We start from the raw sequence: 26066 nt of genomic DNA, 5'->3' as shown, positions 1-26066 counted from the left end.
AAAGACGAATCCACACAGAAGGAAGAAGAAAAGAATGAAGGAATATGTTCAGAGACAGAGAAAATAAAAGCAGAGATTTCAGTATCCAGATAATAGGCGACAAGAAAGAAGAATGGTGAAATAAACAAAAAAGAAAGTATTTGAAGAAAATTAAGAATTCCCCAGAATGAAAAAAAAAAAAAAAGATTCAAGACTTCAGACTAAGAGTTTAGAAAGGGCCAAACAAGATACATAAAGACCCACACCAAGGCACAGCATAGTGAAATTTAAGTATGTTGAGATTAAATGCAAATTCTAAAAGTTCCAGAGAGAAAGAGAGAGAGAAAGGATCAGGCTAATACCAAATTTTTCAATAGCAATACTGACACAGAAAGACAAGGGAGTAATATTTTTAAAGCCCTGAAGGGAAAGAACTTTGAAGGTAGATGTTTCCAATGTGAGGGCATAATAAAGACATCATCAGGTGTGCAAAGCTACTGGAGGTTTGCTGCGTAAAGGCTCAATCTGAAAATATGCATCAAGGAAGCACTCAAATAAAAAGATAAATAATCCTGGAGGAGAAGATACATAGGAAATAAAAAGCTAGTCAGAAGTTTAGTAAGGTTTGTTGCCTAAAAAAGAACCAGACAAAAAAGGAAGGGATTTCCAAAATTCCAGGATTAAAACATTAGATGACAACAACACACTTGGGATCAGGGCTGGGAAAAGAGAGACCCAAGGTTCATGGGAACCTGTAAGATACTTGTATTATCCAAGGGCCAACACAGCATTTGAGAAGTGATAATAGGGAAAAATAAACTCAAATTTGGATCTTAAGAGCAACCACAACAAAAATAGAATTTGTTTTAAATGAGAAGAAAATTTCTTTTTATCTTATCTGTTAGAAAGCAGGAAATGAGAAAAAAAACAAGTATAATGAGAAAAATATTAAATAAGATGTTAGAAAAATAATAATAAATAAGATGTTAGAAATAAGTTGTAGTTAAACAGTAATTACAAGCATAAATGAAAAAACTCACCAATTAAGGACTCTTAGATTGGCTACAGGTAATACATTGGCTAGGAGAGACAGATACATAAAAAAAAGAGAAAGAGGATGGAGATGGATATCCCAAACAAATATGAACCAAAAGAAAGCTGGAGAATCAATCTCAATATCTGATAATATAAAATTCAAGGCTAAAAAAAAAAAGAAAAGCAAGGGACACAGCTGGGTGCTATATCCTGGGAAAAGAAACAAGAGAGTACAAATGTGATCTTCCATAGTATTATATACCTAACTATATGATCTCTTACATAAAGCAAGAACAGGATGGCAAGAAGAAAAGATAAATCAAAAAATACCCATGGATATTTTAACCCACTTCTTTCAGACGCTACTAAAACAGGCAAACAAAAAATAAGCAGAGATATACAAGATCTAAACAATACACTAAACAGACGCTCAAGCAAGTAAATCTAGAGAGAGCTCATCACCCAAACAGAGAATAGGTAATGATTTTCAACATTTATAAAAACTAGCCACACACTAGGCTAAAGCCTCAGTAAATTTCAGGGAACCAATACCACAGAGGCTCTCTGCTCTGATCATAAAATTAAAAAACAATAACAAAAATCAAAACTTGTACATGGCTAGATACTAGATGAAAAAGAAAAATATTTTTAAAAAATACATAGAATTGAATAACAATGAAAACACAGCCTGTCAAATTTGTGAGACAAAATGAAGTCACAGTAAAATGAATCCCATTAAATGCATCCCTCTGTTTGTTCTTTAATGCTGAAATGAGCGAATATTTCCCTGAAAGTCACCCAAACAGAACACGGACCACTGTAGAAAAGTTTCCCCCAAATCACAACTATCTCCCTGGTGACCTGCTGGGTGCTCTGCCCCCCAGGATTCATGAGAGACAAAAAGTAATGCTGTCAAACCTAAAGGAAAAAACCACCTTTATTAGGAGCTGCCCAGGAGGCCTATCCAAGCTAAACCAAGGCCTATTCTATGTCAGGAAAAAAAACATTGTGACCCTGAAACCTGCAAAAGTCCATACCCTTTGAGTGCCCCATTAAACTGAATGTAAAAATCAATGGCCCTTAGAATCCAGTCTCTCCTAAATATTTCCTAAGGACCAGGTGCTGCTAACTGCATACCCAACCCTCCAGGGCCAAGAGCAAGCCCTTCCCACCATGTGAGATGAGGAACTCCCCTTCTGATATTACTGCCATGAGAATAAAACCCATCTGTACACAAGTACCTGATAGGGTAAGTCGGCCATCCTTAAGTAAGTTTCCATTTTCAAACAGAAAGGAGACAAACTGGGGACACCATTGTTAGGTCTTGCAAACTGATGCAAAATAATAGCATCTTTGGAGTCAATCTCTTGCTGTTTCCTGCCAAAACCAAAACAGAGATCAAGAACAATCCACGTTGTTATACACATTCAATTCCCTTAGTTCCCCAGAGGTCCCTGGTGGGTCGTAGCTCCTCAGTGAACAAGCAGATCTGTTTGTCACTGGGGCTCACTCCAGAAGAGGAGTGGAAGCTTACCCAAAACACAAGAGGACCTTACAAACTATCACAGGGACTCCAAGGGCTTCGAGCGAAACTTGTGTATCAACCTCCTTCTGGTAACTATAGCCTATTGGGGCAGGAAGAGTACTTTGTGATACAGGCCCACCTCTTCTCCAGCTGGCTATGTGTAGGGGCCAGGGACAAGCCGGGCGGATAAAAATAATGGTGTGTGCTTACTGGGTGTCAGGCATTCTTCTTAGGGCTTCACAGGTTATTATTTCATTTAATCTTCACAATGACTTTATGAGGGAGGTACTACTGTTATCCATGTTTTATAGATGAGGAAACTGAGGCAGAGGGGATGAACTTGCCCAAGGTCACACTGCTACTAAATGGCAGAACCTGGACTGAACCAGGCAGGCAGAGGCTATGTTTCTTGACCCGTGGACCATACCATGAAACTGTCCCTAGAATCCTAGAATAACAGCGTAGGTTTACTCTGCAATGAACCAAATCTACAGGGAATCTGAGACTGCGAATACTCTGGTCCCTGTTCCAAACTATGGGTGCCTTCACCTGGCCTTTCACCTGGATGATGCCAAGGAAGCTGGCTCCCGGGCTCTATTCCATCTTCTCTAGCTTTCCAGGTCCCTGCTCTCGCTGCACAGCATAGAACTTAATACCCCTGCCTCTTCCCTTTCTTCTATCTCAGCCACACATCTAGTTTTCCCTTGGCTACTTTTTTGGGTCAGAGGATTTCCCTGGGACAATCTTTCAGCAGATACTGTATAATAGAGAACATGCTAGATTCCAAGTGTGGATGCCTGCAGTCAAATCCAAGCCCTGCTTCCTACCTGCCACATTACCCTAGGCCTCTCTGCCTCTCCCACACAGAAAGTGAGGGCCGTACCAATTCTGCATCATTTAGCACAAGGATGAAATTTTTAACATCTGTAAACATTTGTGGAGCTATCAAGCATCATGTTAGGATTGTAGAATCTATTCTCATTCACAGAGATATGGTCTTACCCCCTTAAACTACAAAATCTCGTCATCCTACCGGGCTTCGATCTTATGCTACCCTCAAGAACCTTTTGCAATTATCTGCCTTTCACTCAATCCAACCGCTTCCCAGACAGATAGGCCTCGCTCTTCCCCTTGGCCTTCCCTGAGTCTCTGGTTCCTTCACATCACTCCCAGTTTAACCCCACATACTTCCACCCAAGCAAGAGCAAGCTCTTTGTATCATCGTCCCATGGTGCTCACTTACTGCAGCAATGGCATTCAGTTAAAACCAAACTCTTCTGGAGAAATTTACCAACAAAGCGCCCCTTCTACTTAAAGAGTTATGAATGACACTCACTTTGCAAACACTCGTCAAGTCAAAAGGATACAAGTATTTGCTGTTTTCTGGCAATCTTTGCTATGTAAAACAAAGATTTTCTCTTTTAGATGAAATGTTGGGGAGGTCAGATGGTTCCCAGAGAGCACAAACTAGATTTGACAATTAACTGATCTTGTCCAGTCAAATATTTCAAGTCACAGAGAGGTATTTTCACGTAGAGTAGCCAGACAAAAATTTAAGAACTGGAAAGATAAATATAAAATCTTCTGCTCTACTGCCCAGAAACATCTAACGCTAATGGTTTACTTGGGCCATATTCTAAGAATGGGTGTGACAAGCGTATGCTATTGACTTTGTATTCATCATGCATATTAATTTATTTCATTCCAACAGTAACACCAAGGAGTGGATACTCTTATAGTTTAAATTTGGTGTATTATGGTATACAATAGATAACGGAAACTAAAGCTTAGAGAGGTTAAATAACTTGTCCAAGGAACATCACTGTAAGATTAGGTCATTAAGAGCTCTTAAGCCCTTCTACTACACTGAAATGGGCAATTTCTCAGTAAACTATCAAAACCACCAGTTTGACTCCAGCCACTCGAGCCTGAAACTTTCTGATGGAAGTTATAATAGCTAATGATGGCCAGCTTTAATTGAATGCTCACTTACGTGTCAAACTAAGCGTTCTAAGCGTCTCATGTGTCCTAACTCAGTCAACTCCATAAGGAAGGCTATCATTATCCCCATTTTACAGATGAGAAAGCCAAGCAGCCAAGAAGCTCATTCTCATATCCAAGTTTACATGGTTAAAAGCAAAGTGAATCTGAGCCCGCTGTGGCTCCAGAGCCCTCCTTCCACACATCAGAAACTACTCTCTAACTTAGGATCAGAAGAACAGGTATTTAATAAAATACCTTGGACAGCTCTACTTTCTAAAGTGGCTTTATAACGAGGGTTACATAAGAGAACACCGACTGGGCAGCAAGACTAGCCCCAGCTCCCATCACGAAGGGTATCACAGATGACCAGGCCTCGGTGTGCGGCTGGTGAGCTGTTAGTTTATGGAGATCAGATGTTGGCTGACCTGTGGGCTGCTCTGATTCCATAAGTTCTCCACGACAGGCTGAGCCCAAGTGCCCAAAGTGCAAATAAGCTACCAACAACAACATCATTATTTATTCATTTGATTTACAAACAACACATTTTCAAATGGATTGAATTTAAGACAGCTGCTAGGCTCTCACCACTCAGGGGAAGTAAAGAAGAGGGTTGAGACACTATTTGTTTAAAAATACTGCAGTGGGGGGAAAAGCAGGCATAAAATCCAAAATACCTCTCTTGGTTATACTCACTGATTAAACTTCCTAAGTAATTCTCACCAGTCAACTTTCTTTCATACACTGGAGACATGGCCATACACGAAGGTTAAGTCTCTCCAGCAGAAAATCCTAGTGGAGAGGTTACAACTTTACCATGGCCCGTGACCTCAGACACTGTGATCATTTCAAGGTGTGTTTTCCATCCTGCAGATTCCGGATTGTTTTGTTTTGCCTAAACTACAGAGACAACTGACACTTAGATTTCGCCCTAAATGGAAGTCTCTGTCATGTAATCTCTGACTCACAGTCCCAGACCTTGTTCAGTCTTCCCCAGCCCCCATCTTTCTGTGCCCCTAGGGGCTGTCAAAAACTCAGTTCCCTGCCACAGGCCTGTCTTCCCTGGGCCATACCCCAATTCTTTACATCTCTCTTCTTCTCCCCCCATCAAGGCTTATTTCGGCATTGGTACTTTCTAGGAGGCAGCGGTTAAAAGTGCAGACTGCACAGACACACATTTCCAGGCCTGGATCCTACTACTCTTACTGTGTGATCTTGGGCAAGTAGTTTAACCTCCCTCCCTCAGCTGTAACTGCCTTATCTAGGAAATGGGAATCAAAGCATCCAACCATAGTTGAGAGAGATAAATGCAAGTAAAGAACTTCTCTACAGAATCCCTACTAAGGGATCCAAAAGGAGCAGCCTTTTTATCATCCGCATTATAACACGGTTTTCTACTCCATTATAACCTATTTCGTACCCAGGGCTTAAACATCCATCAAGAAACAAAAGTGAATAAACGAAGAATGAAAAAGTCCCAATCTCAATAAGTATCCAAGCAGTCTGCTAAGCGGGGAAGGACACATCTGTGGACAGAGGGCTCTTCTGTGTCCAGCGACCACACCTGCCAGGGCGTGGCCTGCTCTCAGGATGAGCTCTGGGCTCCTCACTATTTCTGCAAGGTCATTTAAGCAAGGTTTAGACTTGGTCCTACGAGGCCGTGCCTTCACTCCCACCACAAAGTGTTAAACCAGTGAGAAGCCACATGGTTCTGGATCCTGAAAAGGTTCTGGACTGGAATATAATTGAGAAACACCCGGGTTACCATTTAAAGTACTGCACAAATGTTTTCGGTTCTCATACAGCTTGAAATCTAACTTGAAGTGGAGTTCTAAAACTAGCAAAAATAGGAAATAATCTGGAGAAATAATTCACTTTCAACATTTTTATTTGGTTCAGCTAAATGATTCAAGGTACTGTGCTGAGAGAATTCGGTGTATATAATAAGCTTAGAATGAAACTTCTCAATTATGGCCAGACTAACAGTGAAAGCCAACACATTTCCTCAGACCGAAATGATTTCCCACCCTCTCAAAGACAGGAAATATTCAAAACACCTAAGTTGGCCTGTCACAATGCCCTGGAATCCCTGCTGGCCTGTTAAAGGTCACCTATCACTGTCTTTGTTTATAACCTATTGTGTAGATTCCCCCGCTGGAAAAAGGCAGTGTGAACACATATACTGGCCAACTGGGATATTCTGAGCCATTGAAAACAGCCCGCTTCTGGTCATCTCCCAGTGACAGAGGGCTCCAACGCATGGGAATTTTAAGCCTAAACTGATGTTATCAGTGAGCCAAAGGACCATCCCAGGAGCTTACGGTATTACCCTACTCAAACAAAGATCTCATGTCCTTCTGGATGTACCAACAGTAAGGGGCCTCCATTTTCTGGCATTTCCAAGGCAGTCCTGTCAACATTCTGCGGCAGGCAGCCTATGCAAGTGTTTACGGCACTGGGCTGACTCCCGTGTTCCTGTCAAACACGCCCATGTGCTAGTCCTGTCCTCGGATCTCCTGCTGCTCTCACAACAATGGCTCTGAAAGCCCACGATGGTACTTAGCTTTAGACACCTGATCAGCAGACAACCAGGTTAAGGCTGCATCACAACTGCACACTACTATACTTGACCATGCCTCTCTAACAGGGACCCGGGGGGGGGGGGGGGTGTCCCTGGAGCTTTTGCAAATTTCAGCCTTTTGAGGATGTTGAAATTTGGGGAGGGAGAGTGGAGAAACTAACCTTTAAGATAAGGTCAGCGGTTACCATTCCAGCATTATTACCTATAAACAAATAAGGCATTTGCGAAAAGTGTAACTTAGGATCTCTACAAGGCCTCATTCTATTGTTGCAAACATTGCACTTAGCATCTTACCAAAGAGCATTTCCGAGTAGACTATTTCGCTCCACAACAACCCAGAGAATTTTCGCTTTTTAGCACCGAAGGACTGGGAGACCAATGTTCTCCCCCCTCCCACGACCAGTTTAATTCTCCTGGCAACTCGAAACTGCCCCCTCGGGCCAGGTGACCACGGATTGATTGCCTCTAGGGAAGGGCTGGGGCAGGATTCTCGGCTTCTGCGCGGCGTGACCTAGCGGCTGGCACGGTCCCCCCTGGCGCCAGCCCTGCCCTGGCCAGGTGCCCCTCTCGGCGCCCCTGCGCGGGGCCCTCTCTCCGGCTCACCTAATGACCAGGAGTTCGTGGAGCAGATACGCAGCTGCGGCCAGCAAAGCTCCCCCGGTCAAGTAAAGTGTTTTCTTCCACCAGGGATCGGAGCCCAGCCCTGCCATGATCCCACCGTAATCCTGCAAAGGGAAAGCGATGATGTCCCCATAAAAGGAGAAAGGTTCCTCGGACCCGGCCCACCAGCCGAAGAAGGAGACGCTCTGGTTCCAGCTCAGGTCCACCACGCACGGCCTGGACGAGGCAAAGCCAACCCCCCAGTGCATGCTGCGCGGCTGGCTGCGGGCGCCCCTCCCAGGCCCGCGCCGCCCGCAGGGGAAGGGGCCGGCGCGCGGGGGGCGCGGGCTCAGCGGCGCGCGGGGGGCGCGGGCGGCGGCGGCGGCGGCGGCGGCGGCGGAGGAGGAGGAGGACGGGCGGCGAGGGCGCGGGCGAGGGCGAGGGCGCGGGCCGCGGGCGGCGGGCCTGGCCGGCGGGGCCCCGGGGCCCTGGGCGGCAGCGGCGGCCGCCGGCTCCCCCCGCAGCGGCCTCTCCGCGCCGCTCTTTGTGTCGGCGCCTGGAGCAGGCCGCGTGATGTCATTGCTCCCCGGGGCAGGGAAACAGGCGGGATAAGTCACCTACCCCGCGCCCTGCCCCCGCCCCGCATCTCCGCGGTCCGGCGGCCTCCGCCCCGGCCGGAGCTGCAGCGCTGGGCGCGCCCCGAGGGCCCCGCGCCTCCAGGCGGCGCGGCCGGGAACGGCTCGGAGCCGGGGCTGGGGCTGGGGCTGGGGCTGGGGCTCGGGCTCGGGCTCGGGCTGCGGGGGAGGGGGGAGGGGGGGCTGGAAATGCGGCTCCACCGGGAGGAAGCTGCAGTCAGGGCCCGGATCTCCGTCCCCCGCCCCCCGCCCCCCCCGCGCCGCCGCTCCGGCCCCTCCCGCGGGCCCGGGAGCGGGGAGCGCGCAGGACTCACCTGGGCCGCGGCGAGCGCCAGGCCCCCAACGCCGCCCGGCGGGGCTGGGGACGAGGGCCCGGATTCAGGCCGGGAGTTACCCTCTTCTGGCCATCGGGAAGGCGCTGCGCATTTGCATAATTCATAAAAACACTCTGATTACAGCGCACAGTTCCCTAGGTCTTGGCCGTGCGCTCACGCTCACGGAGAGGAGGAGACGTCTGGTTGGACAAATACCAACAAAAATGCACTCTGGAGGGCTTTCCCCTCGGCCGGACCCAGCTCGGGTCTTTTTCCCCTTTGAAATCATTATGGGGGAACTTGTACATGTGGGGTGTTTTGGTTTGTGTCCCTTTTCTTTTCGGTGCAGAAAATCTGCTAAACGTGTGTGTGTGTGTGTGTTCGATTTTTTTTCCCTTAAACTTCATTTTTAATTTCATTTCGTAAAGTTGGTTAAGTCCCAACAAGAGGGCCATGTTTCATAGTTTTATGATAACACGGATTTTGGCAAGAGCATGAATAGCTTAAAATTGTTTGGAGGAACTGAAAAAAAAAAAGTAGTGAATGCTGTCATGTTCCTAAATACGGGCTTTTTTTTTTTTTTTTTTTTTTGCCAGCACGAAGGAGCAATGGAAGGGGCTGGCCATGCAGCATTGCTTGCAGTGTCCCATACACCACCGTGTATGGACACCTGACCTATCTGGAAGTAGTGTACGCACTTGGAAGCAAAAGTCCCATGAGCAGGTGGCAAAGAGTGGAACCCAAGGGCCTGCTGGAGTGATAGACGTGGTCACTAGATTATTCCAGAGAGACCAAGGGCCTGCTGGAGTGATAGACGTGGTCACTAGATTATTCCAGAGAGAGGGACCAGAAGGCTGCAGGGTCTTGTTCACAGGAGGTAGAGCGGTAAGCTTGGAATCAGAGCAGGAATCCTCTGTACTGGCTACTGGCTGGCTCAGTCAGTACTGCAAGCCAGCTCTTGATCTTCAGATGGTGAGTTCAATCCCCATCTTGGGTGTAGCAATTCCTTAAATAGATAAACTTTATTTAAAAAAAAAAAAATTAAGGGCAGCCCTGGTGGCTCAGTGGTTTAGCGCAGCCTTAGGCCCAGGGCATGATCCTGGAGACCCGGGATCGAGTCCCACGTCGGGCTCCCTGCATGGAGCCTGCTTCTCCCTCTGCCTGTGTCTCTGCCTCTCTCTCTCTCTCTGTCTCTCATGAATGAATAAATAAAATATTTTTTTAAAAAATTAATAAATAAACTTTAATAAAGTGCTCTGTGCAGAGATGGGACAAGGAAGACCAGCAATCCTTCATTCTTCTTCTATGCCCTTCCCACATAGCACCAAGCCTTTGCTCTCATTAAATGTTGAGCCAGTATTTAAAGAGTGACAGTTTGTTATTTGGTCCTGAATTATTTGCCTGAGCGTCCAGATTCAGTCATGGGGATGAACATAAATTACCTTCAGTGAAGCAATATGGAAGGCCAAAGGGAGAATCAATACTGGCAAACTCTATGTCCAGGAAACAAGTTAGAAACCAGATGAATTTAATGTTTTGGTCCCAGAGAGCCACTTACCCATTTTATTCTCATACCTCTTGTGGTAGGCAGACCTGCCCTGCCCACTCATGGAGGCTGGTGACCAACTGCTGCCTCTTGGTCCTATCAGATCATCTTTGAGTATTAAAGATGCTCATCTTTAAACCATCACCTTGAGCATCTGGTCTTTAGTTCAAATGTGGTTTAAATTTTCAGAGACAAAAAAAATTTAAATTAAAAATAAATAAATAAATAAATTTTCAGAGACACCATGAAGTGAACATCTTTTAGATGTACATGTAAATAAAATAAAATTTCACGGGAAAAGCTAAAATAGAATCTTAACCTGATACAGATTAAAATTTAGCTTTTAGGGATCCCTGGGTGGCGCAGTGGTTTAGCGCCTGCCTTTGGCCCAGGGCACGATCCTGGGGACCCGGGATCGAGTCCCACGTCGGGCTCCCGGTGCATGGAGCCTGCTTCTCCCTCTGCCTGTGTCTCTGCTTCTCTCTCTTTCTCTCTCTCTCTCTCTCTGTGTGACTATCATAAATAAATAAAAAAATTTAAAAAAAAATAAAAAATAAAAAAAATAAAATTTAGCTTTTAGACCTGTGGCATAGGAGAAAGATTATTTAAACTCAACTTGTATAAAAGTGAAAGGAAGCAGAGTAATCTATGAGGAGTCAGTAGACGTAAGAGGCGGACCAAATGAGAATGTCAGTGCAAAGCTATGGGGAACAAGGAAAGCAGCCACAGCTGTGAAGGCACAACAGCCATGCAAGCCTTAACCAACCTTTGTGCAAGATCAGATGAGCCCTATGTGGAAAAGCTGCTCCACCACAATGGGATGGAATCCAGCCACAAAGAGAAGGAAGACTTTGGCTCAGAGTCAGGGGCTCAGCTCCAGAGGAGTAGGGGTAGTATAATTAACAGCCAGAGGGGAACTGAACAGCATTGAGTCAACAACTGACTCTTTTGAGAATGGCTCCTCAGAATAGCCTGTGTAGAGCCAGATCCCAGGCTGAACCCACGGTGAAGCTGTAGGGAGCTAAGTATGTCTGCACTCCAGCTCCCCTTCCAGGGCTCCTTCAGCTACTGAAATGATATGAAGACCACAGGAGCCAAATGGGCATCTTTACTGCACCTCTTCCACACCACCACCAATCCTAACAGCCTTGGTGTCATAACCATGGACATTAGCTTCAAGCTAGAAGGACCTTGTCATTTTTCTTTTGTGAGGACTTTGTTTTACTAACTCTAATTGGGGCTTTACAAGGCCAGAAAAGGGAAGGGACTAATATTTATTATACACCAACTGCCTGTCCGGTGATATTTTTTTCAGTAACTTCAAAACAACCTGTGTTAGTTAAGTATTGCCATCCCCATTTACAAATGAGGAAAGTTAGGCTAAGGTAGATAAATTAACAAGTTCAGTTCCCAGAGCTGGGTAATGATATATAGCCAGGGTTCAAACCCACTGTGTCCTACACCAGCAGCCCTTTGTGCTTTACAGCATAGCGTCTATGGTATCTCTCATGTACCAGGACTGGAGCGCTGTCCATGGTATTCCTTCTTTACACCATTCTATTCTGAGCTATGTCTAAATCCAATGGCTGGGATGCCTGGGTGGCTCAGGGGCTGAGCATCTCTGCCTTTACCTCAGGTCATGATCCCGGGTCCTGGGATCGAGTCCCTCATTGGGCTCCCCGCAGGCAGTCTGCTCCTCTCTCTATGTCTCTGCCTCTCTGTGTCTTTCATGAATAAATAAATAAAATCTTTATTTAAAAAAAAAATAAAATAAGCCCAATGGCTATAAAGCCTCAAATACCTACCAGCTATATTGTCATCTTTTGAGAAAGGTGGATTCAGACAGTTCCTTATGCTAATACTGCTATGCCTATTTATGCCTGGCTATGATGATATGACAAGGGACAAGTAAATCAGTGCTTCCCAAACGTGTATATGTATCAGCTGGAACTCTGCCATGATGATCAAATAAGGGACAATTAGATCAATTCTTCTCAGACATTAGTGTGCATATGAATCATTTGGGATCTTTTTAACGTACAGATTCCAACTCAGTAGTTCTGGTGTGAGGTCTGAAATTCTGCATTTCTAACAAGGTTCCTGGTAAGACTAAACCATACTTTGATTAAAGGTGACCTAGACTAGGAGGCCTGGGTGGCTCAGTCAGTTAAGTGTCTACCTTCGGTTCAGGTCATGGTCCCAGGGTCCTGGGGTTGAGACCCACAGCCAACTCCTTGCTCAGCAGGGAGCTTGCTTCTCCTTCTGCCTCTGCCTGCTGCTCCCCCTGTTTGTGCTCTCTCTGTCAAATAAATAAATAAAATATATTTTTTAAAAAGTGGTCTAGACCAACTGAACTCTACATCTGAAACTGATGATACACTATATGTTAATTAATTGAATTTAAACAAAATAAGGTAATAAAAAATGTTTAAAAATAAAAGTGGTCTAGACCACCAGCTTATTAAGAGGATCAAAGACTCTGCCCAAAAGGAGCCCCCCTCCCACGCTCATTCCATGTTGGATGGTTCTTTTTCTTTAATATTTTATTTATTTAGGGGCACCTGGGTGGATCAGTGATTGAGCATCTGCCTTCAGCCCAGGGCGTGATCCTGGTGTCCTGGGATCAAGTCCCACATCGGGCTCCCTGAATGGAGCTTGCTTCTCTCTCTGCCTCTCTCTGTGTGTCTCTCAGGAATAAATAAATCTTTTTTTAAAAAATTATTTATTTATTTGAGAGAGAGGGCACACACACACACATACATGAGTTGGGAGTAGAGAGCAGAGGGAGAGGGAGAAGCAGACTTTCCGCTAAGCAAGGAGCCTGAATGAAGGAGGGCTGGATCCTAGGACCTGAGATCATGACCTGAGCCTAAGGCAGATGCTTAACCAACTGAGCCACCCAGGTGCCCTGCAGTATTTTTTTTTAAGATTTTATTTATTTATTTATTTATTTATTTATTTATTTATTTATTTATTTATGAGAGAATGAGATAGAGAGAGAGGGCAGGGGTAGAGAGAGAAGGAGACTCCTCTGCTGAGCAGGAGCCCAATGTGGGGCTTGACCCCAGGATCCTAGGATCATGACCTGAGCCAAAGGCAGACGCTCAACCACTGAGCCACCCAGGCGTCCCTGTTGGGTGGTTCTTAACCAGCCCAATCACATCACAGTTCTTGATGAGTTTAAACACCAGACATACAGATAAAAGGGTTGGTATAGCAGAATCAGACATGGAAAGAAAGTGAATCAAGACTCCAGAAGAGCTACTAGAAGAGACGTAATGCATATCCCTTTTGAGAGGTCCTAGTTTAAGTGCTAGATGCTGGCTGAGGAAGCCATGGGGCAGGAGAGTTGGGGGGGAGGGAGTGGTAGGGAGGGAAAAGGAAGAGAAGACGGGATCCTGGGAGATTAGTGTTAGCACAGCAACTTTATCAGATGCCAACACTAAGAGCATAAACAAATGAATATAATTCTTTTATAAATTTCACTGATACTTGAAAAAATTTATATTGTATTTCATGATTCAAAATAGTTTAAAAGATTTAAGACCTTGCTGCTGTGGTAATAAGTGGATGTGATGTTGGTTTTACATAATAAAATTTAAGATGCCATTTTATTAAAATATCTAAAAATTAAAATACTATTCAAAGAATAAACAATATAATTGGATTTTAACTGGATTTTACTGTAGAGCTTCTGCTTTCTTAGCTTGACTTGTGGAGAAGAGATCTAATACAACCCTACCCAGGCATCCCAAATCCTCACCAACATTACAGCTGGAAGCTACTATATTGCCATAGGTGACATTGACTATCTACTTTCTGATTGGCTGGCCTTGTGCATCTCATAAATATGCAACTATTAGAAAACACTTTCTGCAAAATGGAGTTGATGCTGAGAAAAGATCTGCAAATAATAATCAGGCTCAAATGAGTAAGGGGCAATTGAGAAGGTAGGTCATAAGAAGGGCTTGGGAGATTTTGAGCTTGAGCAATACATTAGTTTGCTAGGCCTGCCCTAGCAAAGTACCATAGCCTGAGTGGCTTAAACAACAGAAATTTATTTCCTCACAGTTCTAAAAGTGAGAAGTCCAAGATCAAGGTGTTGGCAGGGTTGATTTTTTTTCTGATGGCCATCTTCTCCCTGTGCCCTATATGGTATTTCTTCTGTATGTCTATGTCCTGATGTCCTCTCTCTCCTGGAGAGAGAGAAAGAGAAACTTATGTATGTCCTCTTCTTATAAGAACACAGTCATCTTGGATTATTAGGTACACTCAAATGACCTCATTTTACCTTAATTGTCTCTTTGAAGACACACACAAATACAGTCACATTATGAAGAGCGTCAACATATGGATTTTAGGAGAACACAATTCAGCCCATAATAGCCTGAAGAATGTCCAAGTGGAGATGTCTCCCAAGTATTAGGTTTAGAGAGAGATTTGGGCCTGGGATTGAGATGAGTGGGGGTCATTAAAGACAAGGGAGTTAGAATGAGAATGTGAGAGTCAATGCTATGTGAGTGGGCCAAGGACAGAACCCTGAGAACACCACATCTAAGAGGGTGGCCAAAGGAAGAGAGGCCTACTCAGAAAATTGAGAAGGAGAGGGAGCCAGGAGGGAAACCCGATGGGTATTGGGGCTGTAGAAACCAAAGTGTCTCAAGAAAGTGTGAAGTGGGATCAATAGTCTTTTTTTTTTTTTTCATTTTTTTTTTCAATAGTCTTATATGCTCCCAAAAAGCAGAGTAAAATAAATTTAGCTAGCAGTACAGACATCACTGACGTTGGAGCCTGAGCACATTCAAGTGTCAAGGGGTCAGAAGCCAGGCTTGAAAAATGAAGGGAAGGATGATAAGTGTAGATAACACTTGGCATGAATTTGGCTGTGAAAGAGGAAAGCAAAGGTAATAGTTGGAGGGGGAAGTAAATATTTGTCCATTCTTTAAAAGAAGAAATTACATAATTTATTTTTAATATAAATACATGAACACAGTACAAAATTCAATGGCTACAAAGAAGAATGTAATGAAAAGTAGATCTCTGTTCCAGATACTCTCCCTTTGCCTCCAGATCTGTTCTGACTCTTCTCTGCCCTGCTCCTCACCCCAGACATCAGTTATTTCCTTGCACCGTGGTTTCTGGTTGTACGCACTGAAACGGCCCTCTTGGGGTTTGCCCCACGACAGAGGTTGGAGGACAGGAGGAGAGTAAGGAAGGGATGACTAAGCCATAGGGTCTTCTGCAGTCACTTGGGCCATGGCTCCTATCAGGCAGCTCTCTCCACATTGCCACCTTCTGTGGGTTTTCAGAACCAAGTCCATACACATCTCCTTCAGCAGGAGAGGTGGTAATGCCTTCCTGCTGCTGCCTGCCCTGGGATGCTGCAGCTTTCTAGCTAGTCCTTGTTGGCCCCTCTTCAAAATACCCACTTAAAATGTACCTTCTGTTTCTTGCCAGGCTCTAAGAGACAGTCTCCCTCCTAACTGTTCTCATTACCCAGTTCCCTTCCCCAGAGACAAATACAGCCATCAGCTTCTGTGTGTATTCCCAGAGATATTCGATGCATTATAAGAACATTTTCTATATATACATGTACCTGTATGTATGTATTGCTTTGCATTATTTTTACACAAAATTGCATCATTACCTGCCCATCCTACACATGACTTTCTTTTCTTATCTTAAATACAGAACTTCTAAGCTTCCTGGTTTGTTTTTATAGCTGCATAGAAAATAGTGGTTATACACATACACACATAGATACATACATAGATATTTCTAGAAGTGTAATTTCTGGGTCAAAGGAGCCATGCATTGTAATTATGATATATAGTGCCATATTGCCCTCCATGGAGGGCAATTCTTACTAGTTTTGAAAGCGTCTGTATCCTCATATGTACCCTTACCACATATATTCTTAAATGTTCGATCTTTTCTAATTTGGTGGGTGAGAAAAGTGTCTCATTGTAGTTTTAAATTTGCATTTCTCTTGTTATGTGTGAAGTTGGGTGCATTTCTTTAAAATGCATTTGTATTGACTTTTCCATGAACTGTTCATTTTTCACTGGGTTACAAGTATTTTTTATTGATTTATCTGAGCCTCTAATTGAGAAAAATAACTCTTTGTCTGTGAATTGACTTGCAAATATTTTCCCCAGCTTGTTATTTTTCATTTTTTTTTCTATGCCTTCTTGGTTTTCTATCATAAGAGAGGCTTCTTCCTCTGAGTGGGGTGTTTCAATCCACAATTTCAGATGTTCTTAGGTCACCTCAAGTGCTAGATGTGTCCATGAAGGTAGAATCCTCTAGAACAAGGTCCTGTTGCTGATAAGGTGGGACACAAACTATCCACACTGGAGTTTCCCAGGAAGATGGGAGAACATGAGAAGGGGAAGAACTAAAAAGATGCTGTGACTGATCAGGAGTAGAGCTTGGCAATAGAGAAGTAGAGGACAGGACAGCTAGACTTGAGGCTTAGAGACATAAGAACTTTTATACAAGAGTTTTGGCCATGAGTAAAGAGGACACAAACCCCATCTCTCAACTCTGAGAATGTGAAACTTCCTCTCAAAATGGCTCCAGATGAAATCATATCCTCAGAGGACAGCCAGTTAAAGAAAATTGCTATGAAGACTTGAAAAGGAGTGTAATTGGTAAATCATGAAATGGGGCTTCTAAAGGTTGCAACAGAAGTGTATAAAGGAGCAGTGAGATGCAGAGTCCCGCAAGAAGAACTCAAGAAAGAGTCTCAAGGAGAAATTGTAGTAAAGAATCAGTATGGGGTATCTAAATCTTGGTCAGTGACTATGGTTAGCAGGGATCCTTACTGGGCTACAAGAATGTCAAAACCATTTGGCCCCAGCAAATCCCTGGAGCGCCAGTCATATGGGGCCAAACTGATGGATTTCAAAGGAAGATGTCATCTCAGGAACACAGAGAGATTTGCCTGTAGAAGAGTTAAGTTTCAGCCTCCTTTGGTTCTGGGTACAAAACTGCCAAGTCAGTGGGTGCTCAAGTAAATAAGAAAAGGCCGCATGGGCAAAGGCCTGGTCACTTTAGAGTGGGTCTAGGGGCCACGTTGTGGTATGCATGAGGGAGGGAGGTGAGCTGGATTAAAGCCATTCCCTTAAACTCTTTGATAACAGAGTTCAGTATTTATCATACAACCATCCATCCATCTGTCCATCCTCCACCTAGCCGTCTACTTATTAATCTATTTATCTCCATTTAAAATCAGCATTATGAATTGAAATTCTTTTTTTTTTTTTTAAGATGTTATTTATTTATTCCTGAGAGGCACAGAGAGAGGCGGAGACATAGGCAGAAGGAGAAGCAGGCTCCATGCAGGGAGCCCGATGCGGGACTCAGTCCTGGGACTCCAGGATCACGTCCTGGGCCAAAGGGAGTCACTCAACTGCTCAGCACCCAGGCGTCCCTGAAACTCTTTATTTTAAAGATTTTATTTATTTATTTGAGGCAGGGAGAGGAGGGGCAGAGGGAGAGGGAGAGAGTCTTTTAAGCAGACTCCATGCTGAGTGCAGAGCCTGACATGGGGCTCAATCCCACAGCCCTGAGATCATAAACGGATGCTTAACTGACTCTGACACCCCAGGCACCCCTATGAGTTGAAATTCTTTAAACATTGCATAAGTCTGATTATTAATTTAGGCTCACCTGCCACCATGCAAAACTAAGTCTAAAAACAGAATCCCAGGACATCTCTTAAATTCAGTATAAAAAGAATGACCAAGGACGGCCCCAGTGGCTCAGCAGTTTAGCGCCACCTTCAGCCCAGGGTATGATCCTGGGGACCAGGGATCAAGTCCCGCATTGGGCTTCCTGTGTGGAGCCTGCTTCTCCCTCTGCCTGTGTCTCTGCCTCTCTCTCTCTCTCTCTCTCTCTCTCTCTCTCTCTCTCTCATGAATAAATAAATAAAATTAAATTTAAAAAAAAAGAATGACCAAATATGGAGCACCTGGCTGGCTCAGTCAGTAGAGCCTGTGACTCTTGATCGAGAGGTTATGAGTTCAGTCCCCACATTGGGTGTAGAAGCCGAAAGAAAAGAAAAGAAAAAAAAGAAAAGAAAAGAAAAGAAAAGAAAAGAAAAAGAAAAAAGAAAAGAAAAGGAAGGGAAAAGAAAAGAAAAGAAGGAAGGAAAAAGAAAAGAAAAGAAAAGAAAAGAAAAGAAAAGAAAAGAAAAGAAAAGAAAAGAAAGAAAAGAGAAAACCAAAAGAAGCAATTTAAATGTCCCAGTTTTTCCTTTCACAACTTTTGACAGCCTTCATGTTCACTTTTACAAATTACAGGCAAAAGATAGAGTGACCATATTTTTCCTTTTCCTGACATACTCTGCCAAGTAAAGGCTATATTTCCCACTGCAGTATTTTAGTACAGTAATTTTTAATCTTTTTGTGTGGTCATAAATCCTTTTGAGACTCTGATGAGAGCTATGGGATGGTCTCAGAAAAAAAATAAAAAAGCATGCATACACACATTTTTTTTTCTTTTAAGGTAAAAGAAAAAGATTCCATGAGCAACTATAGCTCAGATTCACACCCCCAAGATCAAACGCGGAAAGCTCTACCGACTAAGCCAGTGAGGTACCCCCTCTCCAACAATTTTGTTCCCTATTTCAAGGGTTCCTGAAACTTCAGAAGCCTGTATGTAGACCCCAGATACTACATGTTGTAGAGTAAGGAAAATGAATAGAGATCTCACATGATATCCATGAGCTTCCATTAGGTTCTGTCTGTCAACAAGAAACAAAAATTCAAGAAGTGCCTGGCTGGCTCAGCTGGTAGAGTATGGGACTCCTGATCTCGGGGTCATAAATTCAAGCCCCACTTTGGGTGTGGAGCCTACTTAAAAAAAATTAAAGAAAAAAAGAAACAAAAATTCAACTTGAACAAAATGGAAACATCTGGTGTCCGTATTTACCTTGTAATTCTCCCGCTGCCCTCCCTATTCTCAGCTCTGGCACATCATCTTGAGAACATATTGTTTTCTTTGGGTCCAAATGGTGCCTTTCAGCTCCTAAACAGTGGCTCATTCATAAGTGCTCATCCTTTTCTTGCTGGAATACAAGAGGTTTATTGATCTCTTAATAAATTATTTTGCTTGATTTCTATGCAAACCTTCAGTGTTGGAACTTTTTTTTTGATACAGAAAAGGCTAGCATGCCATTTGCATCTCATTAGTAATAATCAACAAAGCGGGATCCCTGGGTGGCTCAGCGGTTTGGTGCCCGCCTTTGGCCCAGGAAGCGATCCTGGAGTCCCGGGATCAAGTCCCACGTCAGGCTCCGGGCATGGAGCCTGCTTCTCCCACCTCCTGTGTCTCTGCCTCTCTCTCTCTCTCTCTATGTCTATCATAAATAAATAAATAAATAAATAAATAAATAAATAAATAAATAAATAAATAAAATCTTTTTTAAAAAAGTAATAATCAACAAAGAATCTCTCTTCTAATAAAGTCACACTGTAAGTTAATAAAAGCAATTATGTGTCGGTTATACTAACACTTTCTTGCATTTGGTCTTGTTTCCATCTTCATTTCTACAACGGTATTTTCTTGGGATTCTTAGACTTTTGGACCTATTTCTGTAAGCCTATAATGATGCAAATATGTTTTAGAGAATTGCAAGGACTTCATCAGTCCAAGTTTGAAAAATATTTCCAGGAAGCATAACTTACCCCTGTGCCTGGTTACCGAGCAATCTCTCTGAATCTCTATTTGATGCCTCTCAACATTGTGTGTTCTAGGCCAACAGTAGCACGGAAGTCCTCACGAGTATCCTTGGTACGCATCATAAAGACTTTTCAAATAGTGTCCAACATTTTGACTTTTTTGCTTGATTAAGATATTTTTGATGTGTAATATTTTAATACTTTTCTTCAATTTATCATTAATACAATAGCAGAACCTATAATATAGAAAGTTAGGATATCATTTTATTCTGGGTCTTTAAAGCATTTTATCAAGTTGCAATTAGTAACATGTTTTAGTTGTAGAAAAGTAATGAAACTCTAAGAGTCTGAGCCACATAGCCCAGGCTGTAAAGCTTGTGAAGCTCTGTTTGATTTCAAAGCTTTGAAGATGTTACCTTGCATACAGACCATTCAGGTATGTGATAAGCCATTGTGTGTGGCCATGCTACTACTATGACCATATGAGGGCACAGATACTAGGTACAAGGATAAAAGTAGTGAAGTACACAGGCTTAGGAATCAGACTACTTGCATTCACATCCTGGTTGAGTCTTTTTTTTTTTTTTTTTCTGGTTGAGTCTTAATAATTGTTTGACTCTGAACAATTTAACAGCCTTGTGAAAAACTGCAGTGGACAGTAGTCCCTACTTCATGGGGTTTCTGTGAGGTTTAATGAGATAATGTGAGCCCTTTGCACAGAGTCTGGTGTTACATAAAAGTAAAAGATTACAGTAAGTGACCATTATTACTTCTGAATTGTTTTTATAAAATAGTATGAGATAGAATTTACACTAATTGATGCGGAATTTCTCTTCTGGGCCAATCTAATATCACAGTATCACTCACATTTTCTTTCTATTCTGAGACTTTCAATCTTATAGTACAATGAATACATGTACACCTTTCATCAAAATTCACCAATTAGTAACGTTACTCCATATGCTTTCTCTGTATTTATATGTAAGCACACACTCCCAGAAACCTAAATAAATATAGCTTTTCCCAAAGTCCTGAAAAGTATTTAATCTGTCTTTATCTAACTGTTCTCATTTTCCCCTCATCCTTTTTTTTTTTTAATAATATGGCCTGTTTTCATTTTTAAACCGTTTGAATGTGAGTTGCAGATACCTTGTTTTTCAGTACCTACATTCCCAATTCTATGCAGTTCCTAAGAATAAGGACAATGTCTTTCATAAACACAATGTTATCGCACATAAGAAAGTTCATACTTCAATAAAGTTATCTCAAATCCAGTCTATGTTCAGATTTATGCAATTGTCTCAAAAATATTTTAGAGCTATTTTGCTGTTACTGTTCTATCCAGAATCCAATCAAAGTTCTTGCATCTCATTGACCTACATTGCAGTTTACATCAGTTAACTCATAGAAGTCCCACATTTTGGATTTGTCTGACTTTTCCCTCATAGAAAGGTTCTTTTAGCTTGCTCCCCTTTCCCTTGTAATTCTTGACTTACTACACCTAAAGCAGGCCACTCTTGTAAGGATCCCTATATCACTGCTTTCCTTTGTGTGGGATCTTCCATTCAACAAATGTTGGTTTAGGTTCTTTATCCCCATCCACTAAATGGTAAGATTGACTCTAGATCTGGATATTATGGTAAGGCAAATAAGTTAAGATCCGATTTGGCTGTGCTAGAAAAACAAAAAGCAGTAGCTTAAGCAAGCTGATATTCATTTATTCTCTCTCCCTCCCTCGTTCTCCCTCTCCTTTTTCATCCAAGTCTAGAGGTAGACAGCCTCAGGTTGACATCATAATACACATATCTGTCTTCTCTGTCTCTTTGCTCCAGCTCTAGGGCTGAGCTGACTGTTCCACCTCAAGCCACCATGTCCCCTTTTCAGCCAGCAGGAGGGAGGAAAGGGAAGGCAAAGGGCTCTCTCCCTATTGACATTTCCTGGAAGTTACAAGTACCATTCCCATTCACATAATTAAGTTATATGGCCACATCTAGCTTCAAGGAAGGTCAAGAAATGTAGCTAAAATAATAGGTTCCACTGCTACAAGAGGGAAGATGAGATTCATTTTTATTTTTTTTTTAAGATTTTATTTATTTATTCATGAGAGAGAGAGAGGCAGAGACACAGGCAGAGGGAGAAGCAGGCTCCACACAGGGAGCTCAATGCAGGACTTGATCCTGGGTCTCCAGAATCACGCCCTGGGCTGAAGGCGGTGCTAAACCGCTGAGCCACCTGGGCTGCCCAGAAGATGAGATTTAGGGGACATCCACCAGCCATGGTCAAGTTTATGGACAGGCAGGTGGTTCAAGAAGGTCCCTGAGAAGTCATTATTGGGGAAACTAAAAAAGGAGGTTCTCCCAGCATTGGAAATGGCATGACTTACTGTTCCAAAAGATGAAAATGGACCTATTCTTAGAAAAATGGAAATTGAGGGATGCCTGGGTGGCTCAGCGATTGAGCATCTGTGTTCGGCTCAGGGCATGATCCTGGTCTGCTATCAAGTCCCACATCAGGTTCCCTATGAGGAGCCTGCTTTTCCTTCTGTCTATGTCTCTGCCTCTCTCTCTGTGTGTGTCTCGTGAATAAATACAATCGAAAGAAAGAAAGAAAGAAAGAAAGAAAGAAAGAAAGAAAGAAAGAAAGAAAGAAAGAAAGAAAGAAAGAAAAACAAACAAAGAAAAAGGGGAATTGAGAATAAAGACAAGTGGATTAAGTACAGAACCTCAAGAAAAACTGTATTTATTTATTTTGTTTTGTATGAAGGTACTAGTACCACAGTGAAGTAAATGTAAGTGGCCTATCATTTTAAAATAACCTGTAATAACCTGTTGTAAGTCAAGTAACCCAAATTACTTTACTTTATTGAAATGTCATTGAAATATATTACCAGCATTTCATTCACTCACTTTCCCATTCAACCGACAAATATCAAGTGCCAGGCGCTGAACTGGGTCAGGGGATATAATAGTGAGTGAAACAGAACAATGGTCCAGCCTACATAGTGTTTATATGAGACAGGTTCTAATCAACTATTCACACAAATAAATCTAAAACTGTACTTGTGATAAGGGATAGGGGAAATGTGGTACAAAGTTAAAAGTGGAATTTGCCCTAGGCAAGACAGCCAAAGAAACTTTCCCAGAGGAAGTGATGCTTGGGTTGCGGTCTGCAAGAGAAGTACAGGGAACTAAGTGGGTGGGGGGGGGGGGGGGGAGGATGCTGGCTAGTAGTAGGGATCTGAATGTTTCTAAGTGGAGGGGGGACTGTGCAAGGGCTCCAAGAGCAGAACATAACAATGCAAAACTTGAGACAAAATGTAAAACAGTAGTATAGTGTGCCATCTTTCTTGTAAGCAAGACAAGAAATAGAAAAATATGCATGTATCTGCTTATTTGTGCAAAATGCACATGCACACATATATGTGATAAACCAGAAAAGTAAGAATGGTTACCTACAGTGATTAAGTAGGAATGGAGTAGAAAGAATGGGATGTAGGGCATCCCGGAGTAGAAGAAATATGGGGGAGTAAGAGGTCTCTGAGTATAACTTTTTGTACAGTTCTGACTTTTAGAGCCATGTCGGTGGCACATACCCCAAAAGTAAATAAATTTAAATCAGCCAGGATGATGGAGAGGGAGAATCCAAAAAGAATTATAAACAGTAACACATGAACCTAACTGAATACAAATGAAATACAAATTACAAATGAATTACAATCAACAACATAACCAGACTGAAGTGAATGGGGAAGAAAAGAACAAATTCAATGTAACTTCGGGAAACAATATCTAATTATATATACTGAGGTTACATTTGTTTAGCAGTTGTGAAACTATGAGTATTCTAGGAACGAGCAAGTAAGTAAAATAAAGTGGGAATGGTGGAATAAACCCTGTGATGTGGTACTGCAATCAGAGCTATCAGTATGAATTCATGGTGACACACACACACACACAAACACACACACACACGGTGTGGGGAGAAACAGGTGTAGACGTGTGCAGGTGTATGCATTCATATACCTCCTAGCTCTGTCTGAAGAGAAGGCCTGGAAGCAATGACACTCCAGCAGTAGAAGGATAGTTAGTGCTCAGATCTTGGTTTCTAAGTACTATTCTCCAATAAGAGGAATTGGGGTTGCTTGAATTCCTGGGCTGAATTGAGACAAACACAAGTTTAGCCTGGAGTACCCTGTGATGCCAGAAGTAAGGAAGTCCTTGAAAAATTATAGGGACATGAAAGGACACAGGAAGCGTTCCCAATAGCCAAAGTTGGGACAGTTTGAGTAATGAAAATGGTAGCTGTGGGTTATAAGCCATAGAAGATAATGTCCATGAGTCCATACTAAGATAATTAAATAAATAAATGAGGAAATGGGTGAGAAGCAATAGTTCTTCCTTTCAGAATTCCATCAATGGTGTAGAAAGAAAATGAGAATTAGCGCGCCAAACACCAGGCATAACTGTTTCGAGCAATAACCATCAATGGATGATAAAACTAGTAGGCAAATTATGAAAAACACAGCATTTACATATTCTTACAGTGTCTCACTGTAAGATAATTATTCATTATAAAAGGGAAAACTTACAGTGAAGAAATCTGGTAGACATATTGACATCATGAGTCTCCTGATAGGATCCACTGAGAACTCAGAGCACAACATTACCTCTGTGGTGTTTTTGCCAAAAATGCATTACCTGGATTTAATTGTGAAGAAAAATAAGAAGAAAACAAAACAAAACAAAACAAAAACCAAGTTGGGGTACATTTAAAACAAATGTCCAGTGTTCTGTCATTGTCAAAGTCATGAATGACAAAAACAGAATGAGGAATTGTCCCAAAATAAAGGAGACTAAGACATAGCAGTTTAATGCAATGTGGGATCTTGTTCCCCCCTAAAAAAGACACTAGGGGACAATTAATAAAACTTAAATAAGTTTTGTAGATTATAGTGTTGTATCAAAGTTAGTTTTCTGGGTTTTATCATTATATTGTGGTTAAAGATAGCATTTGGGCAGCTAAATAAAGGGTATATGGGAATCCTCTGGATTACTTTTGGTACTTTTTATAAGTCTGAAATTATTTTATAATTATTTATAAATGTAAAGTTTAAAATAATATACAAGAATTATAACTAACTCTACTGTTATTAAAATCCAACATACTTGGAGTACCTGGGTGGCTCAGTCAGTTGTGTGCCACTCTTGATTTTAGCTCAGGTCATGACCTTAGAGTCATGGAATCAAATACCCTTCCCTCGGCTCCTCATCCTGCTTGTGCTATCTCTAAAATAAATAAATAAAACCATTAAAAAAATATTCAGCATACTTGTCAAAAATAAACAATGAGGATTGACAAGCAGGCAGGGCTAGATCATGTCAGGACTTGGAAGCCATGGTAAGGAATTTAAGTCTTCTACCTTCAGAGCAATGAGAAATGATTAAAGAGTTTTATTTTTTCTTAAAGATTTTGTTTATTTATTCATGAGAGACACACAGAGCGAGAGAGGCAGAGACACAGGCAGAGGGAGAAGCAGGCTCCATGCAGGGAGCCCAACATGGGACTCGATCCCCAGGATCACACCCTGTGCTGAAGGCAAGCACTAAACCCCTGAGCCACCCAGGCTGCCCAAAGAGTTTTAAGAAGTTAGGAGGAGTGCCTGGGTGGCTCAGTAGCTTAAGAGTCTGCCTTGAGCTCAGGTCATGATCCCAGAGCCCCAGGATGGAGCCTCACAATGGGCTCCCTGCTCATGGAGGAGTCTCCTTCTCCCTCTGCCCTCACCCTACTTGTGTACTTGCTCTCAAAAAAATAAATAAATAAAAAATAAAATAAAGTCTTAAAAAAAAGAAGAAGAGGAGGTTGGGAGTGGGTCAGTTTATCAGTGAGGGCCCCAATGGGAAGCAGATGGCCCATTGAAACAAGAAAATCTGAGGAAGATTTATCTGCAGGAGACTATAAAAGTATGGGTATAGGGAACTATCCAATTAAAGCCAACAGGTGGTTGGGTAGAGCAAGAAAAGAGAATTTTGGCTGACAAGGAGTGCTGTCAAAGAGGGTGAAGTCATGGAAATGAAGGAGAACATTTCAAAGAGGGAGGTAATTAACAATGGCAGGGAGCAAGAAATGAGCTGAAAAAATGGTCTTTGGGTATAGTCATATGGCCAATCTGTAACTTCGGTGAGAAC

The 26066-nt window shown here is 42.5% G+C and overlaps 1 protein-coding gene and 1 long non-coding RNA gene across 6 annotated transcripts in view; both read right to left on the bottom strand.

The window, feature by feature from the left end:
• The window catches only part of FAXC (failed axon connections homolog, metaxin like GST domain containing), a 78530-nt gene extending 69693 nt beyond the window's left edge, over positions 1 to 8837 (bottom strand). Inside the window, exons 1-3 of one of the 5 annotated variants that reach the window (XM_072831990.1) lie at positions 8650 to 8785; positions 7704 to 7825; positions 2256 to 2391 (exon numbers count right to left, since the gene is read on the bottom strand). In XM_072831990.1, the coding sequence (XP_072688091.1) occupies positions 2256 to 2391; positions 7704 to 7810 (243 nt within the window). In that variant the 5' untranslated portion in view covers positions 7811 to 7825; positions 8650 to 8785. Of the gene's footprint in view, positions 1 to 2255; positions 2392 to 7703; positions 8029 to 8321; positions 8436 to 8649 lie in introns of those variants that run through there. The other 4 variants (XM_072831992.1, XM_072831989.1, XM_072831991.1 and 1 more) reach the window with 4 other exon arrangements.
• A 1927-nt stretch (positions 8838 to 10764) lies between these two features.
• Positions 10765 to 20499, bottom strand: LOC140636605 (uncharacterized). The gene is made up of 3 exons (XR_012033824.1): positions 19888 to 20499; positions 19133 to 19268; positions 10765 to 12494 (listed from the first exon to the last, which is right to left on the bottom strand). It is a non-coding gene; the product is annotated as an uncharacterized lncRNA (long non-coding RNA).
• Between the last annotated feature and the right edge of the window lie 5567 nt (positions 20500 to 26066).

This window comes from Canis lupus, chromosome 7, assembly GCF_048164855.1.
Source record: "Canis lupus baileyi chromosome 7, mCanLup2.hap1, whole genome shotgun sequence".
NCBI classification, from domain to species: domain Eukaryota; kingdom Metazoa; phylum Chordata; class Mammalia; order Carnivora; family Canidae; genus Canis; species Canis lupus.
This window is presented reverse-complemented; position numbering and strand designations above follow the sequence as displayed.